General features: G+C 42.1%; 5 protein-coding genes across 5 annotated transcripts; 2 read left to right on the plus strand and 3 right to left on the minus strand.

The window, feature by feature from the left end:
* Positions 1–10: 10 nt before the first annotated feature.
* Positions 11–1637, minus strand: LOC103313196 (probable citrate synthase 2, mitochondrial). The gene is made up of 4 exons (XM_008195813.3): positions 1415–1637; positions 789–1372; positions 293–734; positions 11–242 (listed from the first exon to the last, which is right to left on the minus strand). The coding sequence occupies exons 1-4, from the start codon at positions 1568–1570 to the stop codon at positions 42–44; spliced, it is 1383 nt and encodes a 460-aa protein (XP_008194035.1). The 5' UTR covers positions 1571–1637; the 3' UTR covers positions 11–41.
* Positions 1638–1841: 204 nt separating this feature from the next.
* On the minus strand, positions 1842–3998 carry LOC103313197 (uncharacterized protein). The gene is made up of 6 exons (XM_008195814.3): positions 3682–3998; positions 3486–3635; positions 3249–3442; positions 2996–3195; positions 2755–2861; positions 1842–2705 (listed from the first exon to the last, which is right to left on the minus strand). The coding sequence occupies exons 2-6, from the start codon at positions 3633–3635 to the stop codon at positions 2169–2171; spliced, it is 1188 nt and encodes a 395-aa protein (XP_008194036.1). The 5' UTR covers positions 3682–3998; the 3' UTR covers positions 1842–2168.
* A 165-nt stretch (positions 3999–4163) lies between these two features.
* LOC658667 (probable citrate synthase 2, mitochondrial) lies at positions 4164–8729 on the plus strand. The gene is made up of 7 exons (XM_965031.5): positions 4164–4336; positions 6620–6781; positions 6833–7030; positions 7078–7266; positions 7317–7516; positions 7565–7901; positions 8061–8729. Exons 1-7 carry the CDS (start codon positions 4292–4294, stop codon positions 8328–8330), a joined length of 1401 nt encoding a protein of 466 aa, XP_970124.1. The 5' UTR covers positions 4164–4291; the 3' UTR covers positions 8331–8729.
* On the minus strand, positions 8625–10279 carry LOC658583 (FAD-dependent oxidoreductase domain-containing protein 1). Its single transcript, XM_964959.4, has 4 exons — positions 9980–10279; positions 9332–9933; positions 8892–9247; positions 8625–8844 (listed from the first exon to the last, which is right to left on the minus strand). The coding sequence occupies exons 1-4, from the start codon at positions 10190–10192 to the stop codon at positions 8705–8707; spliced, it is 1311 nt and encodes a 436-aa protein (XP_970052.1). The 5' UTR covers positions 10193–10279; the 3' UTR covers positions 8625–8704.
* A 199-nt stretch (positions 10280–10478) lies between these two features.
* LOC100141837 (neprilysin-11) lies at positions 10479–14156 on the plus strand. The gene is made up of 12 exons (XM_008195808.3): positions 10479–10779; positions 10828–11228; positions 11278–11373; positions 11440–11529; positions 11575–11948; positions 11993–12153; positions 12199–12498; positions 12547–12764; positions 12807–13259; positions 13306–13370; positions 13415–13813; positions 13865–14156. Exons 1-12 carry the CDS (start codon positions 10582–10584, stop codon positions 14095–14097), a joined length of 2988 nt encoding a protein of 995 aa, XP_008194030.3. The 5' UTR covers positions 10479–10581; the 3' UTR covers positions 14098–14156.
* Positions 14157–16206: the final 2050 nt, after the last annotated feature.

Here is a 16206-nt window from a genome sequence, read left to right on the forward strand (position 1 = left end):
GACACTGACACGGTTTTGAAGTTTTATTTGAAACAAAAGATTTAGTCACATTTTTTCCCTTTCTTCCCTTTTTTGTCGTCGCCACCCGTGACTTCTTTAATGAGACGTTCGGTGGAGATGGACTTGGGCCGTTCAATGGGCAGGCCGAGAGCGCGGTCCCACACCGTGCAAGCCAACACACCCAGGGCACGAGACACCGCAAACAACACGGTGTAATAGGTCATTTCAGTCATGCCGTAATACTAAAGCCAAACAATTAAAAAACGAGTAAGTCAAGTTTTGGGGGAATTACTTGCAAGAGGACACCGGAGTGGGCATCAACATTGGGCCACGGGTTCTGTACTTTCCCCAACTCCTTCAAAATCGGGGGAACCACCTCGAACACCAACGACACAATTTTGAACAACGGGTCATCGGGGAGATACTTCTCAGCGAATTGCTTCTGAACGGTGAACCTGGGATCGGTGATGCGCAGCACGGCGTGGCCATAGCCGGGAACCACCCGACCCGATTTCAGAGTTTTCCAAATGAATTCTTTGATTTTGTCATGAGTGGGGTCTTTCCCTACTTCTTTTTGCAAATTGCGTAGCCACTGCAGTACTTCTTGGTTTGCCAGACCGTGCAATGGTCCAGCCAAACCATTCATACCGGCGGCATAAGACAAGTAGGGGTCGCTAAGGGCGGACCCCACCAAATGCACGGTGTGAGCCGAGACATTGCCCCCTTCATGGTCGCTACAAAATTATCTGTGCCTCTTTATTTGTACTACAAACTGAGCAAAGTGTAACCTGTGTATAGTCAAATACAAGCGCATCAACTCGACAAACTCCTCGTTGTCAAACCCCAGCATTCTGCAAAAATTCAGACTCCAGTCCTTGTCCGAATCAATGGTCCCTATCTCGTCCGTGCCTTTGAACGTGTGCTTGTAAATCAGCGCGGCGATGGGCGTAAGCTTCGCAATCAAATTCATGCAATCCTCGTAGATGCTCTCCCAGTACTTCCCCTTGGGAACCGAGGCGTACGACTTTTTGAAAATACTCTCAGTGTTGCAAATCGAGCAAGCGGCCGAGAGCTGCGCCATAGGGTGCACTTCCTTGGGGACCTGTTTCAGGAATTTGCACACGTGTGCCGGCAATTCGGAGCGACTGGCCCACTCCTCCGACAGGGACTTGACTTGCTCACTTGTGGGGACTTCCCCGGTGAGGAGCAACCAGAACAAGCCTTCAGGCAACGGCTGTTCGCCACACTCGGCCTTCGGGAGCTTCTCCTGGCACTCGGGGATGGAGAGGCCCCGGAAACGGATGCCTTCATGGGGGTCCAGGACCGAGGTCTCGCAGATGAGGCCCTTGATGCCCCGCATGCCGCCGTATGCCTAGGGGAGGTGTTAGGAGGGAGGGGTGACAGGGAGGCTTACCATGTTGACGGTAACTTCGCCGATTTTGGTCTTGCCATGGGCCTTACGGAAGGCTTTGATGCGCTCCTGCTCTTTGGGGATCTTGGCGGCAAGGATTGACTTTAATTCGCAAGCGAAACGCTTGGAAATTACTTGGAGCGGTTTAATGCGAAGCATCTTGACGTTTGAATTGAGCAGGGGCCACTATGATTTGGGTTCAATATTTAATATGCCTACTATGTTTTTCCGTTTGGAATAATAACTTATTACAATTTTGGAACCATTAAAAGTTAAATTCGAATCAGGATAAGACAAATCTATGGCAATTTTGCAGTTTTAACGTGCGTATCTTGGGCACGGAAGTTAGTTTAATTTTATTTGTGAAAATTGAAAAAATTGGTAATGGACAGTTGGCTACTTGATTGAGGGTTTGTAAATAAAACGCATCTTGATCTTGCTCACTTTATTTATGGAATGTGCAAACAATGCTCAATCAATACATGATGTAACATATCTTGAGTAGTTATGTGTATAATTGTTTAAATATGTAATAAAAAAATAAAATAATACCTAAAAACGTCACTGTTCTCGAACGAAACATATCACAAAAAAACCTCGATGAAGCATGCAAAGAGACCACAACCTCTGAAATTGCCACATCTAAGCACATCACAACGATTATTTGGCTACAAAATAGCAGAAATGTCCGTTACATTCCTGATAACGCATCAAGCGACTATATCAAAGCTACTCCAATAAAACGTGCATATAAAACCTAACGGTAAAACTTCACTTCGGTCTCGACGCAATCCTTGAGCAATTCGTCGAATTCGGAGAGATCATCACCGACATTCTCCAAAACCGCCTCCAACTCCTTCACACAGTCAGCCTCCATGTTCCTCAGCAAAGTCTGAACGTCGCTGCCCCTTTTCACCGCCTGGGAATGGAGCGAGTAGAGGGTATGTGGGGCTGTTTTGTCGCTTTCTGGACATTTCGTATGGTTGGAAATGACCGCATTTGGGGAAAAAATAAACGGTTTGTAAACGGAAACGGAAGGATCGGGGGTGGCGGTGAACCAGTGCACGCTAGGACGCGAGGAACTCAAAACTGAGACCTGGCTGCCTTGCGTCGGGAAAGGGGCGTCACAGCGTCTGCAAATCTCCGAATTTTTGTCTCTTAGAATTGCAAACATATCGGTCTCTTTGAAATTATTCGAACTTGTGTGCTGCGCTAGTAGTTTCTCGCCGGCTAAATATCGGGCATCGCCGGGCTTTTTTTCGCCACTGAAGGCCTCACAAAAATTAAATTCGCCCTGAAAATGCCCCAGTAAGAGAAATTCGGCAAAATCGCACCCAACGAACCTCTCCATTCCATAAACCTTTGGATCTAGCGTACTCTTCTAGCCCTTCAGACTTTTTATCTATTTTTGTGGTAATGGTCAACACGTTTGATATATTTCTATACCCACCTTGAAACACACAAAAATCAACTTTGAGCAAGCGCAATTTTTTTTTTGTAATTTGCGTACATTTTGGTTCTTTAATAATAAAGATAGCTTAAAAGTCGTGCATTAAACTTGTTTGTAATAAACAATTTGCTCACTTGTGACTTCAACAGCGGCCCAGTGCTTCCCCGAAGTTTCGAGCACCCAGGCCGTCTTAGGATCAGCTATTAGAAACGAATTATGATAGGTAAAATTAGGGTCGTTATGAGAGCAAGGCCCCCCTTGCCCGTATTTTTCTAATAATTGTGTTATAACGTCCAGGGCTTCGCCCGCAGTGGCCCCTCTCTCCAGCCCTAGTCTAAAAACGCAGTAGGCTGAATTGGAGTGACACCTGTCAAACTCAATTCTTACCGAACCAAATCCATGCCTAGCAGTCTTTTGACTGTGGGGTCGTGGTCCCCCTCATTGTCGCCCGTCCAGACCGCCTCGTTCCCGATCACCACCCCACACTGGTTTGCCCCCATTTCGGCGCCCCACATCCACCCCGGCTTGCTAAGGATGACCGCTTTGGTGGCCCCAGCCGACTCGACTTCGATGTAAGTGCACTAAAACACAGTCATTTCACGAAAGACAGTTAAGGGGGCTTACTTTGACAGGTTCCGAGGATTGGGTCGCGGGCACGTAAACCACTTCCTGGACCTCTCCTTGAGGCCGGTCTGAGTTTTTGCCGAAGACGACCCCGTGCTGTGTTAGGGGCGGCAACACCACGAAGGTGTCACACGACTGGGGGCGGCGCATCTGGGGGCCCGATTTAGTGCCACGAAAGGGGGTTAAAAGCACTTACTTTGACAGAAAAGGTCACTGATCCGGGTTAAATGGCGAGCGACTGACTCACCACCAGCTGGTTGAAATTGAACAGGCCGTCCTGTTCTAACACAAGGGGAAGAGAGAGATACGAAGGGAGACGCAGGTGGGATTTGGCCCCCAAAGCAGTGGCGTAACGGAACTTTTTGCATCATTAAATGGGCAAGGAATTTAATTGGTGTTCCGCTCGGTTTGGCACGAAAATTGACACAAATTCTTTCAGAGAAATGCCAAGTTTCACCACTTTTTCGGGCCAAATTGAAATCAAACGAACAATTTGCTTTGAAGCGTTTATTTTACGGTGTAGTCATGGGCCAGACGGGCCGACTATGATCTTTGCACTTTGGCGTTTGTATAACTGGTTGCATAAGTTCCGGGTGCGATAGGGGCCCCACGTGTGAACTTTAGGATGTCCCCTGTAGGAAAATCCGTCCTTGGCTGTCTTGTGCGCATGTCAACGTCCACCGTATACCAAATCTTGCATTTTTCCGATGATCACTAGCCGACGCCGCTGCCGGTGACATAAGCACGTTTTTGGTGTGGTGTTTGAGTAAAAATTCGCTAAGTTTTTCGGGTGGAAAACATTAACAATGGCACTGTTCCGTTTTACAGCAACAAAATTGGCCGAAAGTCAGGTAAGCCTGTCACGACCTGGTTTCTCAAAAATGCTTCATTTGTCTTCGGACGTCCCCCCGAATTTAGTTTCGTTGTCTTTTTGAACGTTTTATTAGATTTTATGGCCCCCATAAATAACATAATTGTGTGACATTGTCTTGTGATGTCCTTATGACCCCGGAGATCCCCGAGTCACTTTGGTGGGTTTTTTTTGGTGGGAAAGACGACACCAAACACGTGAATTGATTTTTTCGAGTTTTGTAGACGTAGAAATGCTCGTACGGGAGTTACGTAAGAAGAAAAACAGGTTGGTATTAAGGCTAATACCTTTATGCCTAATTAAAACTCGAGACGAGTAAACAAGTGGCCCAGGTCGAACTTAGGGATTTTTCAATCAGGATTAGGTAGATCTTTAAGTTGTCACGCGTGTTGCTCATAAAAAAATTAAACAATGTCCTTTAAAAACGACACGAAACAACAATTTGTCGATTGTTAGAAATTGTAGCTTTAAGGTCGACCTCTCCGTGACGGGTTTATTGTCACCGTGTTGTTTTTCCCGCGCTTGTTAATTAGGGGACCTCCCAAAAATCATATTCGACACGTCGCCGCGACTTTGATTAAAATGCATATTAGTACATGTAAAACACTCATTACTATACAACCTTATCAACCTAATTACTCTGTTTTAAAACAATAGCTCAAGTACAATTGTTTCAAGCTTTTTTGACTAAAGTACGAAAAATTGTCTCGATAAATGATTCACTCTTATCAGCTTATGTGACGCGGGTGGAATAAAGTATTAAAAGGATGTTTTTTATCTTTCGTGTTACGTAACCACAATTACTTAAAATTTGGTCTAGTTTCGTGTGGAATCTCCTTTCTTATCACATGACATTGGCGCCTTTAAATTAGTTATGACACGAATCTAGGAATTTTTCTGGGACGAAAACAATGCGTGGGTATACAGAGTTGGGAAAATATTTGATTTGTGCGAATGTATAAAGTATATACAGGCGGTTGCCAAAATTAACGCAAGGTGTTCTCTTTTGAACAAGGCTGCAAATTCATCTTGAACTGTAATAATTGAGTTTCAATAAATTTCTAGGCTTTGCACTATTTTTTTATGGGTGTACTGTCCATATTTTCTTAAATTTATCGTTCTCTTTGTTTCTGTGAATTCATTCATTCTACTTTTTTCTAAAATATTTGCATAAAAATAAGAATTATGTTTGTTGTTCCCATAGAAATTATTTGTTATAATTTTTCTGGACTTATTTCTGCTCTTTTGATTGAACTGGAATCTGCCAGGTGGTGGAAATGTGTCACAGTTTAATATTTTTACGATGACTTGGTAACAGCTTGGGTAAACTGTGAACACTGATTAAATTAATCCTAGTTAATAAATGGTTATTTACAACTTGAAACAACTTTTTTGTCTCAGAAAATTGCACTGCTGCCACACCAAAAGGCGTGAACTGTGTCAGTGGTGCCAGCGGAAATTTCGAATGGATTTTTTCCGTGTTATGCAACAGCTATTGTATAAGTTCACGCAAGGTGAAAGTTTTTTGGTCATCTCCGTATAGCGTTCAAGGTTGCTTATGTAAACACGAGGAATCGCCCGTGCCCAGATAAGAATTGAAACTGTAGTATAATTAATTAGAATAATTATTGATCCAAAGGCGATTAAAGTTATCTCCCTCGTGCAAAGATCAGTTGAATATAAATAAGTGCCAAGTCCATTATTGCTTTTACTTTCTTTTTGGCTTTTTTCTCCGCTAAACAAACAATTTGCGTAATTGCATTTAATAAAAATAAACACACTTTGATCATTAACTGAAAGAAACTGCTGCGGTAGGTCAGGTTTTTATTGTCGCGTTGTGGGTGCAGTACAAGTCGAACAGTAACGCGATCACGTTGCCGGCTTTGGGGCTACTTATCGGCGCTTTTTAACCTCACGGCGTTTATCTATCTCCACGTGAATCGTATTCCTGTTTTCCTGCAACCACGCTTTATTTATAACAGAGTTATCTACTTAAAGGTTGTGCGTCCGTAACCTACGTCCGTTCTATTTTGGGTTCGATACTGTTTACGAATGTTTTCGATCTAAATGTATCCCGAATTCGATGTTTGCAACGCTCCAAGACAATTTATTTCGTTCCACTTGATCGATAACGCCGCTGCTTATCTAAACACAATAAATACTTGAAAACAATTAGTATTAGTAGCAATTTTTTATCTTATCAATGCCACCAGAAATGTGGGCGTTTCCTGCAAACGGTCAATGATCGTAAAACCTTTTCCAGAAAATCGTCCCTCAAATCTCGGTGGTTTTGCGACAACTTAGCGATGCCTCAACCGATCTCAAAGCGGTCCTCGCCGCCAAAATCCCCAAAGAACAAGAACGTGTCAAAAACTTCCGTAAAAACTACGGAAACCAGAAAGTCGGGGAAGTCACCGTCGATATGGTAAACCCCCCAAAAGCCCCAAAACTGTAAAATCTAGCGCAACTTTTACAGATGTATGGTGGTATGAGAGGCATTAAAGGCCTCGTGTGTGAAACTTCGGTTCTCGACCCGGACGAAGGTATCCGATTCCGAGGTCTGTCCATCCCCGAATGTCAGAAATTGTTACCGAAAGCACCCGGAGGCAGCGAACCCTTGCCCGAAGGGCTCTTCTGGTTGTTGATCACCGGGGACGTACCGACCGAAGCTCAGGTTTGCCTCCTGACTGGTGTTTTCGTTTGGTAATGTTGGTATTCTAGGTGAGGGCCATTTCGAAAGAGTGGGCCGAACGTGCAGAGTTACCGTCACATGTGGTCACACTGTTGAACAATTTGCCCACAAATGTGCACCCCATGTCCCAGTTGTCGGCCGCTATCACTGTACTGAACAGCGAAAGCAAGTTCGCTAAGGCGTATTCAAGCGGTGTCCACAAGTCGAAATATTGGGAGGTTGGTTTCGCCCTATTGGTAGTGTCGGTGGCCTTAATTTGCATTTTTAGTACGTTTACGAGGATTCCATGGACTTGATCGCGAAATTGCCGGTGATTGCGGCCACTATCTACCGGAACACGTTCAAGGACGGGTCTGGGATCGGTGCCATAGACACTTCCAAAGACTGGAGTTACAACTTCACGCAAATGCTGGGTTATGATAACCCCGAATTTGTCGAACTTATGCGACTATATCTCACGATTCACAGGTGATTTAATAAAAAATTAAGTCGGGAGATACGAAATTAAGGTTTTAGTGATCATGAAGGTGGCAACGTTTCGGCCCACACTGTCCATTTGGTGGGGTCTGCTTTGAGCGACCCTTATTTGTCTTTTGCTGCCGGTATGAACGGACTCGCTGGACCCCTCCACGGTTTAGCCAACCAAGAGGTGCTCCTGTGGTTGCAAAAAATCCGCCAACAAATCGGCGATAAAGCCACCGAAGAACAGCTCAAGGACTTCATCTGGAAGACGCTCAAATCGGGACAGGTTGTTCCAGGGTACGGACACGCCGTTCTGCGTAAAACTGACCCCAGATACACGTGCCAGAGAGAATTTGCCTTGAAACACCTCCCCAACGATCCTCTCTTCCAGGTATGGTATTTCCACTAAGTCAACAAGTCACGCTCCGCGACAAAAAATAGTACCGCATCAGGGGTGTATAAAATTTTGAAATTTGAATTTTATAGTCAAACTTGTAAACTTGGATATTTAAGAGTCACAGTAAGACAGTTGGGTTTTTTGCTGTTGCAGCTGGTGTCGAACATCTTCAAGGTGGTTCCCCCAATCCTGCTCGAGCTGGGCAAGGTGAAGAACCCGTGGCCCAACGTGGACGCCCACTCCGGCGTGCTTTTGCAGTATTACGGACTTAAAGAAATGAATTATTACACTGTTTTGTTCGGGGTTTCCCGTGCATTGGGTGTGTTGGCATCACTGGTCTGGGATCGGGCTCTCGGTCTGCCGATCGAAAGGCCGAAATCGTTGTCAACGGATGGTCTCATGAAGGCGCTCAAGGCCGCTTAAGTCATTTTCACACACCCCCACTGTACTTAATGAAGCGTCCAGTAGAGTTGGGGTTGGACGACCGTTAGTGGATGCTTATCGAAATTGTTATCACTAGAACTTTACTTGCTTTTTATGAATTGTTTGTTGTTAATATTTTTAACAGTGTCCTATTTATTTTATTTATAGAGTAAGCAGCTGAGAAATTTCATATTTGTAAAGAGTTAGATATTTATTTCAGAGGCGTAGCCGACGACCGTGTACAGTTTTTAAGCACCTGTAAACAATCAACAAATAAGACAATATACACTCATATCATCGTCACATGTCTTATTTTGCGGAAATTGTTCATTCATTATTATACACATGGAATTCATTTTATAAAATTCGTAAACTTAATAAATTCCAATTTCATACAGAGGTTGTTGTTTCATTAACCGCTCAAAACCCATTCGTTTCAAGTCAATTGTCTTGAACCGTCCATCCAGAATCAATTCAGCGATCGCTAAACCAACAGCTGGCGATTGTTGAATCCCTTTAAAAAATCAATTAAAAAAAAATTGGAAAAAATACAAAAATTACCGTGTCCGCTAAATCCAGTCGCAAAAAATAAATTATCGTAAGTACAGTGTGGCCCAATAAAACCATTAGCATCAAAAGTATTGTATTCGTAAAAGCCGCCCCAAGCACTTTGCACTTTGACACTTTCAAAAGCCGGAATACGGGCGGCTAAAAGTGGCCACACCGTATTGTCAAAGTAGCTAAAATCAACTTCTAAGTTATCGGCTTGGGGCTCCTCGTCCGAGTCAGGCGAGCGCCCCCCGATGAACACAGGCCCGTCTTTGCGAAAATACACCCCCGTGTAGTCGATCATTAGGGGCGAGTTCACCGGAGGAACATTTTTACCTTGACTATCAAAGCGATAAACGTAGCGTTTCCTTAAAAAAATAATTAGTACGTAATAACTTGGTTGTGGTTTTTGAATTTGATTTTTTTTCCAAAACCAGACGATTAAATATTACCTAGGTTCGACGGGAAGCGCTACTGATAAGTCCCCCGCCCCCGTGCCGATCCCCGCCATCCGGGCAATAGCCCCGGACTGCGCCCCCGCCGCCAACACGCACGCATCAAACTCCAATATTTTTTCGTCCCGGTTCGGTAACCGGACTTTTACACCTTTCAAGCTATTATCGTTCGTAAAAACAAAATTTTGGACTTCTCCATGAACAAACTGTGCCCCTTTACTAACAGCGGCACTCTTAAATAAGGACAACAGCCCCCAGGGATCAAACCAGCCCTCTTTCTCACAACCCATGGACCCCAACTCGATATCGTCAACGTTCAGCCACTTGAACTTCTCCCGGAGCTGGTCTTTACTCAGGAGTGTGTTAGTAGCGCCTAGTTCTTGCTGCAGTTTGAAGTTTTGGGCGAGTTGTGGGGCGCCTTGGGGGCTGGCTAGGATAAGGTAGCCGTTGGGCGCGTACGCGATATCGGCTTCGGGTCCGAATTGGTTTTTGAGGTTTTGGATGAATTTTGCGCCGAATAGGGACATTTGTACGTTTTCGGGGATTGAAAATTGCTGTCTTATTCCTCCAACTGAGCGGCTTGTTGAGCAATTGGCGTACTGGAAGTGGTAATTTTATGGGGGTAATTGTGGGGGGTTGTGGTACCGTTGGGTCTTTTTCGACGACGGTGACGGTGCAAGTACCTGGTGATTTGTGGGTGAGCCAGTAGGCCGCAGAGGCCCCCATTGCGCCCCCGCCGATTATCACAACGTTGGTTGAAGAGTTGCGAGTGATCGGATGATTCCGTTTTTCGATTCTTACGCAAGTTTTATCTTTGCGCAGACTGCGTAATACTTTGGTGGCTTGCCGCGTGAACATTTTTCTACACACTAGAGATATGATTGGAAACGGAAAGATGAACTTGACAATAGTTTGATACTGGCGTATCTTATCAGGAGATGTACTCTTTAATAGTTATTGGAATTAACAATGCTAATCTTGTCTGGCTTTTTCTATGGCGTTTATTTGATTTTTATTGCAGAATAGCGTTCACTGCTAGATTAAACAGTGTTAAAAAGATTTAAAGCTTCTGTAACATCATGCAAGGGAAAATAAAACATTAAACAATTTTTGTATTTTTTTTATTTCCCAAGATCGGACAAGAATTTGTGGTTGATAAGCCACCGGTGGTTAGGATAAAGCGTTTCCTTCCGATTTGATTAAGAAAGTCGTTATTTGGGTCCAACTTCAGTTTTCACTGTTACAAAATGACGAAAGGTTCTTACAGTGTTGGTGACAATGACCACCAACCTTCAAGAAGAGATACGTCTTACAAATCATTCATTTGTGTCCTTTTGATTTTTTTGTTCATTTGTTTGATAATTCTGTTAGCTGCTATTGGTTGGGGAAGTGGACATGGTCGTAATAATTTGGAGAAAACTCCTAAAGAAACATCAAATCAGAGGGTAATTTAATTATAAATATTTTATGTGTAAACTAAATGAAATATTCAGGATAGTCAGGTCGAAGTTTTGGAACGGAAACGTTCACAACAATCGAACAATACTTTTGAAAAATTAATCGTTGCTGAAACCACGACTTTCGTCAATAAAATCGTAAATACGATTCCTGAAAGTACTACTGAAAAATTGGAAAAAAAGATACTGCGTGATAAAGAGTGGCCAATAACTAGGCCTGTGGAGGAAAGTACAACAAAAATTTTTGAAAGCGTAACAACTATTACAACTCCCGAAGCAACAACAGAAGAAAACGTGGTTACAAGTACTGATTCAGTAGTTGTAACAAAATTAGAAAAATTAGATACAACACAAGTTACACTAAATGTTACCAAGGGCCAAGGTTTTGTTGAAACTACGACTTCTGATTATGAAACCACTGACGAAATTTCGAATCAGTAAGTCATTAAAAGTTGTGAGCCAGGTACGCGTTACGATTTTTTCCAGAAACGTTTCAACTGTTACGCAAAATTTAGCCAAAGAAACGGAATTTTCTGAAACTACTACGTTGGAATATGGAACCACTGAAGAAATTTCGGGACAGTAAGTCATTAAAATATTAAACAAATGTCGGGAACTACGTGTCACGTGTGTTACGATTTCTTTCAGAAATGTTTCAACTGTTGCACAAAACGTGTCTAAAACCGCAAAATTAGTTGATAACACGTTTTCCGAAACTACTACAGAAATGTTCACACAGTAAGTCATTAAATAGTTGTAAGGCACGTGTTACAATTTTTTCAGAAATGTTACCACTGAAGTGTCGATCATGGAATCAGAAGCAATCACGGAACCAACCCCTCAAAAAACGCCCTCCGCCTTGACCAAGTCCTCAAACCCGGTTTGCGAAAGCGTAATTTGCAAAACCACATCTTCGCGAATTCTAAGCATGATGAACCATTCGGCCGACCCTTGTGACGACTTTTACGAATTTGCTTGTGGCCGCATGTACGAAATTGAGGAGGAATCAGTCGAGTTCCACGATCGTGAAATGTTAACAAACCAATTGGCTTTGATCATAGATTCCTCCCCCAAATACTTGAAGGACTTCAAACAGTTTTACCAAACTTGTCTCCAACACGAGGACGATTTCAATTACCGGCCCCGAATGAACAAACGTAAGAACCGCCTTTTGTGTTAAAAAATAATTAATCGGCCGTAGTTGAAGTTTTGTTGAACGAAGTCGGAGAGTTTCACTTTGGTGATGATTCAGCCGAGGTTGATTTAACCGATCTCGTGGCTCAGTTGCTTCTACGTCAGTCGATGCCACTGTTTGATGTCGGCTTAGACGTGGACAAACACACCTCTAAGTTAATTCTCCAAGTCGGTGGAAATGCAAATTAGCCCCGTTTTACGATTTTATTTCAGTTGACTTTACCACAACAAAGCTTTTTGCGCACCGGAACAAATAACTGGTCCGGTTTGTCACACTTGAAAAACCAATGCTTGAAAAAACAGATCGGGCTAATTCGCGGTTCGTTTGTAAATCTGAACGAAACGTACAAATCGTACCAGGACTGCCACCACAATTACAGGACTTATCTCAATTCTATCGAATTTTTGATGCGGGAGTTGGCAGCGTTCCAAAATTTAACTCCCGAAGTTCTGTTTAAGGAAATCGTAGCCACGCGGCAAAATATTGAATTTGAAGTTTTAAACAATCTCGATGTGAGTTAAGCACCAAACATTTTCAATAATAATCAACAAAAATTTAAGTCGTTGCCATCACCAGCCGATATTTTGCGCCAGTTCATCCAAAAGCAATACGAAGTGCGCAAGCTATCCGACCTGAAATTCCATTACCCGGTTTTGGACTGGATTAGGCTTTTCCAGATAATGACCGGGCGCCAAATTGCCGAAAACACAACCATTCAGATTTATTTCAGCGATTATTTCAAGCAAATTTTTGCATCGCTTGCGCGAATCGACAAGAAGTGAGTTTACCGTTGCTTTCGCACCCTCTGTACATTTTTTAGGAAATTAAACAACGCCCTATTGGCAATCCACGCCTACGACCTGTACATAAACACAGTCGTGCCGAAGGAGAAAAACACGCGGGAAAAATTCTGTACGGACTTGGCCAAACAATTATTTCCCGAAGTTTGGTCCCAGCTTGTCCACAGTTCGGCCAAAGACCGGGAGAAGTTGAACGGTCAAGTCGGTGGCATTTTCGGTGTTTTGAAGACGCATTTTTGCAAAAAACTTCTCACCGCTGAGTGGATTGATGACGACACGAGGACGGCAATTGTGAACAAGTGTAACAATTTGAATTTGGTTTTTTTCACTCCGTGTGACGAAGCTACGATTGTTGATAATTACGAGGACTTGAACGTCACTTCCAACTTTCAAGGGAACTTAATCAATAGTCTTGTCCACTTCAAACAGAGGGTTTATTCAACACAAGGGACCCCAATTTCGGCCAAAACAATGTAAGGGGGAAAATACAACTACGTGGTTTGGGACTTTTTTTTGCAGATTTTCGTACTTTGTGGACCCTCTGGACACCAAGCCCTTAACATTTTATTCAAATCCGTTAATTGGTAATAGTTTTTTTGCAAATTTTATTTAGTGTCTAATTTTTTAGCTGTTCCTTTGGGCTTGATGCGCAAAGCCCCTCAGGGTCTTCCTGATTATTTGACTATGACCCGCGTTGGTTTTTCTTTAGCCCGTCAAATAGCCCGGCATTTTGACCCCACGGGAATGACCTACGGGGTCAAATTAAAATCTTTTTCAAAATCCACTTATTCCGAATTTGTCGAAACCATGAAAAATCTAATGGACTATTCAAGCCCCAGACTGTTCGAGGGACGAAACATCAGTTTCAGTCTGAACGGGTTGTTGTCAGTGAACGAAAGAATCGTCGATAACACGGCTTTTCGCCTAGTTTTCGACTCGTTGAATCTTCAACCAGACCAGGATATTTTGCCCTGGATTTCGGCGCAATATTCCCGCGAAAAAATCGCCTTCATAGCGACAGCTCAAGGTTAATTATTGTTTGATTAATTGCCTGCCCTTGTTTAATTTTTTTTCAAAGAATTTTGCACGAAAACAACAATTCTGGACTTCATGTTGCAAGTTTTCGAAAAGCGCCACTTGCCGGCGGTTCTCCGCGTCGAAAACATTATGGGAAATTCGGAAGATTTGGCGAATAAATTCGCGTGTCCTGACGGCTCAGGCATGGATTTTTACGTCAAGTTGCAGTTTCCTTACTTGACCAAAGTCGAAGAAGAGTACGAGGATGAGGAACAATTGCAACAGAATAAATGATTTGCAAAAAAAAATAATTATAAAGGTCGTTTTTTGATAAATAAAGTTAGCGGAAAAGACCGGTTTTTTATTTTAATTGGTGGCTGATTAATGCGGAATCCGGGAAGTCGGCGATTTCGTCAAGAAATTATATAAGTGATAAAAATTGAGACAGACTGGTGGTTCAAAAATTTCCACCGTGAGCGATTTCCTGCTGAGTTGGGTTCGATTAATCGGTGCCAGGTGGCGCTGAATGTAATAAAGTTGTGGTTCCTGCAAAAATCCTGCAGATTTGCAGGAAAATGAAGTCGGCGCGTTCAGATGTCGCCACAGTTGCATATTATTAAGTTAATCCGGTTTATGGCAATACAATAATAATAATTACAATAACTTCATACATCAATTATTATCATATTTAATTAATAAAATGTGGGACCGTCAAAAGCTAATAGAATCTGCTAAATTAAAGAAAAACAAAATATAATGAAATATTAGAGAAATTAAAAAAAAATCGCTAAAGTCATATTTTAAAAAATCTAGAGCTACAAACTTATAGTGTTAACTTCTTCAGTTTTCATTGTTTTTTAATGTTTTTATGTTTCACACCAACTAATCGTTGAATAATTATTTTTAATTATTAAAATCAGACCTTAGCAGTTTTTTGAATTTAAAATAAATAAAATTCTTTAAAAAAATTATAATGTGGAGATGTGCCAACAATTATTTCCTAGAAAACCGTTTTAAAAATATTTTTTTTATTGTGGAATAAATTCTGTATAATATACGTAATTAAATGTTTTGACCTTTGGAGAAACGACTAGGAAAAGTCAATTTTTCCCATTCCAGACGTGAGAATTTTTTTTATCGAAGCGAAGCAATTGAACTTTTCCACACTTGAATAAATATAGAAAAGTTATAGACAAACATATCTTTCAAAAAAAGTACTCCAATATTTTTAATTTGTTCTAATTTAAAAAAAAATAACAAAGCTTAGTTTGGAACTTAAAGTTACAATTTTTTAATTGTTTAAATACGTTCCCTTATTTAGTAATGTATTATTCGTTTAACCATATTTTTTCGGTTTTTGTCTATTATTTTCGCTTTCTGTGAAACTCCGTACTTGAACTATGTCGCAACAATTTTCTCGTGAAATTGCGCTGAAATGTGGGCTTTTTGCGTGCTAAGGTGTATCACGTCTTGAAGAATCTGCTGAGTCGGCCATGCAGATAAGTTATCAACGCAGTTGAGCAGCTCAATAATTCATCTTTCAAGTCTGTGAAGTTGTAAGTAACCCTGAGCCAGCCCTCGCCAAAATAGTAATTTAGCGAAACTCTATCGATTCGCATCGAAATCTACAAATCTGCTCCACTTATTCGGATTCGATTTGTAATTCGAGAAGTGGAAACCTCCTCGAATCCGCCGTCCGCCCGAATTAACGATTTAGTCTCGAGTTTGTTTTGAGTACTTTTGTGCATTTGTTCGTCTCTCGCGCAATAAATAAAAATCACGCGGCGAAAATCGTTGACGCATTAAGCGATTTTAAGTGATTAATAGTGGCGGGTGTAAGCCGCAGTTAATTAATATCCCATCAGTGGGTCCCACCACCGTCGATATCTGTATATTGCTATGTTTGCCGATGAATTATTCATAAGGGAGCGCCACCGCGAATTTAAATCTCAAGATGCGTGCTCGAGATACTCTCTCACCCCCTTCGCTAACGCCGAAATGACGTGCCACAAATTATAGTGCCATTCTTTCCTCTTTCCGGTTCGCAAAATCGCGATGCACCGCAATCGCTGTTTATAACTTCATAAAACACAAGATGTGAGCCGAGACTGATTGCGGACGCAGCTTGATTGAGAGCTGGGGCGAGGGCCATAGGGGAAGTGCCAGTTTTTCTAATTGAAAATCAATTTTTACACACAAAGCAGACGCCCTCTATTAGTCATAATAATAATAATCTTTAGTAATACCATTGACAAAAAAATTGTATAACAACGTGTGAAAATTTGCCTTCTACTTTACTTTTTTACAAAGAGTAAATGGTGATTGTTTGGTGTTGAAAGGTAGAAAATTGTATTTATTGTATTTATATTTTTTTGGGGCTAGCGACATTTTTTTACGAATTGT

This window comes from Tribolium castaneum, chromosome 5 (assembly GCF_031307605.1).
Source record: "Tribolium castaneum strain GA2 chromosome 5, icTriCast1.1, whole genome shotgun sequence".
Taxonomy (NCBI): Eukaryota; Metazoa; Arthropoda; class Insecta; order Coleoptera; family Tenebrionidae; genus Tribolium; species Tribolium castaneum.

Coding starts and splice junctions, on each gene's coding strand:
- LOC103313196 (XM_008195813.3), bottom strand. CDS start 1,570: ATGCTTCGCATTAAACCGCTCCAAGTAATTTCCAAGCGTTTCGCTTGC. Junction 1,373..1,414: donor GCGAAGTTACCGTCAACATG/GTAAGCCTCCCT, acceptor CACCTCCCCTAG/GCATACGGCGGCATGCGGGG. Junction 243..292: donor ACTCCGGTGTCCTCTTGCAA/GTAATTCCCCCA, acceptor GTTTGGCTTTAG/TATTACGGCATGACTGAAAT.
- LOC103313197 (XM_008195814.3), bottom strand. CDS start 3,635: ATGCGCCGCCCCCAGTCGTGTGACACCTTCGTGGTGTTGCCGCCCCTA. Junction 3,196..3,248: donor CTAGGCATGGATTTGGTTCG/GTAAGAATTGAG, acceptor CTGCGTTTTTAG/ACTAGGGCTGGAGAGAGGGG. Junction 2,706..2,754: donor AAGGTTTATGGAATGGAGAG/GTTCGTTGGGTG, acceptor GGGCATTTTCAG/GGCGAATTTAATTTTTGTGA.
- LOC658667 (XM_965031.5), top strand. CDS start 4,292: ATGGCACTGTTCCGTTTTACAGCAACAAAATTGGCCGAAAGTCAG. Junction 7,267..7,316: donor ACAAGTCGAAATATTGGGAG/GTTGGTTTCGCC, acceptor TTGCATTTTTAG/TACGTTTACGAGGATTCCAT. Junction 7,517..7,564: donor CTATATCTCACGATTCACAG/GTGATTTAATAA, acceptor TTAAGGTTTTAG/TGATCATGAAGGTGGCAACG.
- LOC658583 (XM_964959.4), bottom strand. CDS start 10,192: ATGTTCACGCGGCAAGCCACCAAAGTATTACGCAGTCTGCGCAAAGAT. Junction 9,934..9,979: donor TCGTCGAAAAAGACCCAACG/GTACCACAACCC, acceptor TACCACTTCCAG/TACGCCAATTGCTCAACAAG. Junction 8,845..8,891: donor GACTGGATTTAGCGGACACG/GTAATTTTTGTA, acceptor GATTTTTTAAAG/GGATTCAACAATCGCCAGCT.
- LOC100141837 (XM_008195808.3), top strand. CDS start 10,582: ATGACGAAAGGTTCTTACAGTGTTGGTGACAATGACCACCAACCTTCA. Junction 11,530..11,574: donor ACTACAGAAATGTTCACACA/GTAAGTCATTAA, acceptor CAATTTTTTCAG/AAATGTTACCACTGAAGTGT. Junction 11,949..11,992: donor CCGGCCCCGAATGAACAAAC/GTAAGAACCGCC, acceptor AATCGGCCGTAG/TTGAAGTTTTGTTGAACGAA.